The following is a 2,227-nucleotide window of genomic DNA, read 5'->3' as shown; positions in this document are numbered from 1 at the left end:
TTAGATTTTCACATTAAAGACCGTGGAGGTCAGAGAGGATACTTTTCGAAGGCAAATTTATTCAAACATTGGTCCACAAAACGATGTACAAACAGTGGAAGTACAACAACGTGACCATGACAATAAGAGACGTGTTACTGCTACCATGATAACAGGACCATGATGACAAGGAGGGGAGACAGAGAAATCAGACTCCTCTTCCATTCCTGGCCTACATCAAGGTCTACTGACTGACTTGTGTAGCCAAGAGAATAGTGAGTCCTCATAAACCCTCATGGAGTGAGTCTGAGGTAGTGGTAGCGAGTAGCTGTGCAACTCAATCAATCAATCAAAGCTTTATTTGTATAGCGCATTTCATACCCAGAGGCAACACAATGCGCTTTACAGAGAACAAGGGAGGTGGGCATACGACCCACTCTCTACATATTCCAGAGGGAAGCAAAAAAACAGTAATCACCCGGGGGCCAGATAAGTGAGCTGTAAAAATTCTTCCCTGACCCCTCTCAACAAGGCGATCGAGCAAGCTCCAGGAGTATGTTTGTCTACCGGCTAAGAACATTTATAAACTCACTCATCAAAGGAGCGCTGATAGTCCTTCCGAGGGGTATCCCTATTGGTGCAAATGTTTGCCTCACAAGCAAAGGGACTCGTAAGCGCATGAGTTCGAATCCCACCCTGGGCAAGCCCTTAAGATGGGTCAAACTGAAAGAACGCACTTGCAAACTGAATGTGTAATCTTGGAATCTGCCTGGTTAACATGGATTTTTAGTCATTTCTAGGGGACGATGGTGTCCTACCATGATGTTCTGTTGCTCTCCTAACATTGAACATGCCATGACCATGTGTTGTGTAATTGTATGCTATAGTCAGCACACCATCTAACAGCAAATGTCTACCAAATAAAGTGCCAATGACATGGAGAATGACATTTGTATCTAGCTATAATCCTAGCTTCCTTTCGAGCACACCCCCAAGGTGACATAACTGAATAGCAGTACCGTGGCCCAGCAATGAGTTAGCCCACAAGCTAGCTAAGCTACAGTGCATGACCGATAGGTAACCCGTCTAAAGAGACTCCCCAAGTAGACTGAAAGCTAGACTAGTCCTCCAGACAGACTTGAGAAGTAACTTGCTAGATGCACCATGCATGCCTCCCTCCTAGGGTCAGCCAGGTTGACAGCTCCTCTCCTGTTAGCGAACTTGCTAGTTAGCTAACGTTAGCCAGCTAAGGCAGTGTTAGCAGAAGTGTGCACAAGAAGTGTGCACAAGAGACTGAACCAGTTACAATAACACAAACATTTGCTCGTTAGATGAACTACATGGTGATGGACGAGCATCAATCACGCAGACAGCGTGTTATCAATGAATGAGCGGCCTAGGCCCCTAGCCGACCACGGACTCGCGTACCTGCGTGGGCGAGGCGAAGGTGAAGGACATCTGGGCCGAGCCCGCGGGAGCGTCGGCGTAGCAGCGGACGAGCCTCAGCACCGGGAGGGACCGGCGGAACAATCTGGCTGCCATCATTTTGGGGAGATAAACGTTACTCGGGATAGTAACGAAGAAGGATCACCAACACTGGAGGGTCACTGTACGCCTGATGGGACAAGGACACTCGTAACCTACCCAGAAGGCTGTTGGATGATCAAGGAGGAGCAATGCACTGTGGGAAATGTAGTGACTGGCTCCACTAAGTGGTGTTCTACTGTTTCTTGTTAAAATGTATATTATTATTAGTTATATGACCCGTTGAACGGAGAAGTCCTCTAACTTTTAATTAGGAAAGACCTACCTGGTCGGGGGAGATGGAATATTCACCATGTCAGGAAAATGTTGACCTCAGATCAAAGTTATTTTCCCAAATCGATTATTGTATGGAGACTATCCAGAAATCAACGTAGAGAATGTTTGGTCAGACCCTTATAAATTCCTCATACGAAAAAATAAAATAAGTTCATATGAATGAAATATTAATAGGCTACCCATCTAATAAATTATTACATACATTTAAATTAGCCTAGATATCTCTCATCTATGTTCCTTTTGTAACTGCCTTCAGCACTGGTGTATGCTCTTAGTCAATTGTTTTAGAAAGTAGATTGTAAGTTCTGGCAAGTCGGCTTGTAGTAGGACTGACTTTTCCTACGTTAAATGCAATTATTTTAAGTCGCTTTGGATAAAAGCGTCGGCAAAATCACTGTATGAATGTAAATTTAATTCTGAAACTGTA

The 2,227-nt window shown here is 44.5% G+C and overlaps 1 protein-coding gene across 2 annotated transcripts in view; it reads right to left on the bottom strand.

Annotated features, from left to right (window-relative positions):
• The window catches only part of atp5f1d (ATP synthase F1 subunit delta), a 4,721-nt gene extending 3,094 nt beyond the window's left edge, over positions 1 to 1,627 (bottom strand). For both annotated transcript variants that reach the window (XM_084459040.1, XM_084459039.1), the window contains exon 1: positions 1,408 to 1,627. In XM_084459040.1, coding sequence (XP_084315166.1) covers positions 1,408 to 1,524 — 117 coding nt within the window. In that variant the 5' untranslated portion in view covers positions 1,525 to 1,627. The remainder of the gene's footprint in view (positions 1 to 1,407) is intronic.
• Positions 1,628 to 2,227: the final 600 nt, after the last annotated feature.

Source organism: Borostomias antarcticus, assembly GCF_949987555.1.
Source record: "Borostomias antarcticus genome assembly, chromosome: 26".
Classification (NCBI taxonomy): domain Eukaryota; kingdom Metazoa; phylum Chordata; class Actinopteri; order Stomiiformes; family Stomiidae; genus Borostomias; species Borostomias antarcticus.
This window is presented reverse-complemented; position numbering and strand designations above follow the sequence as displayed.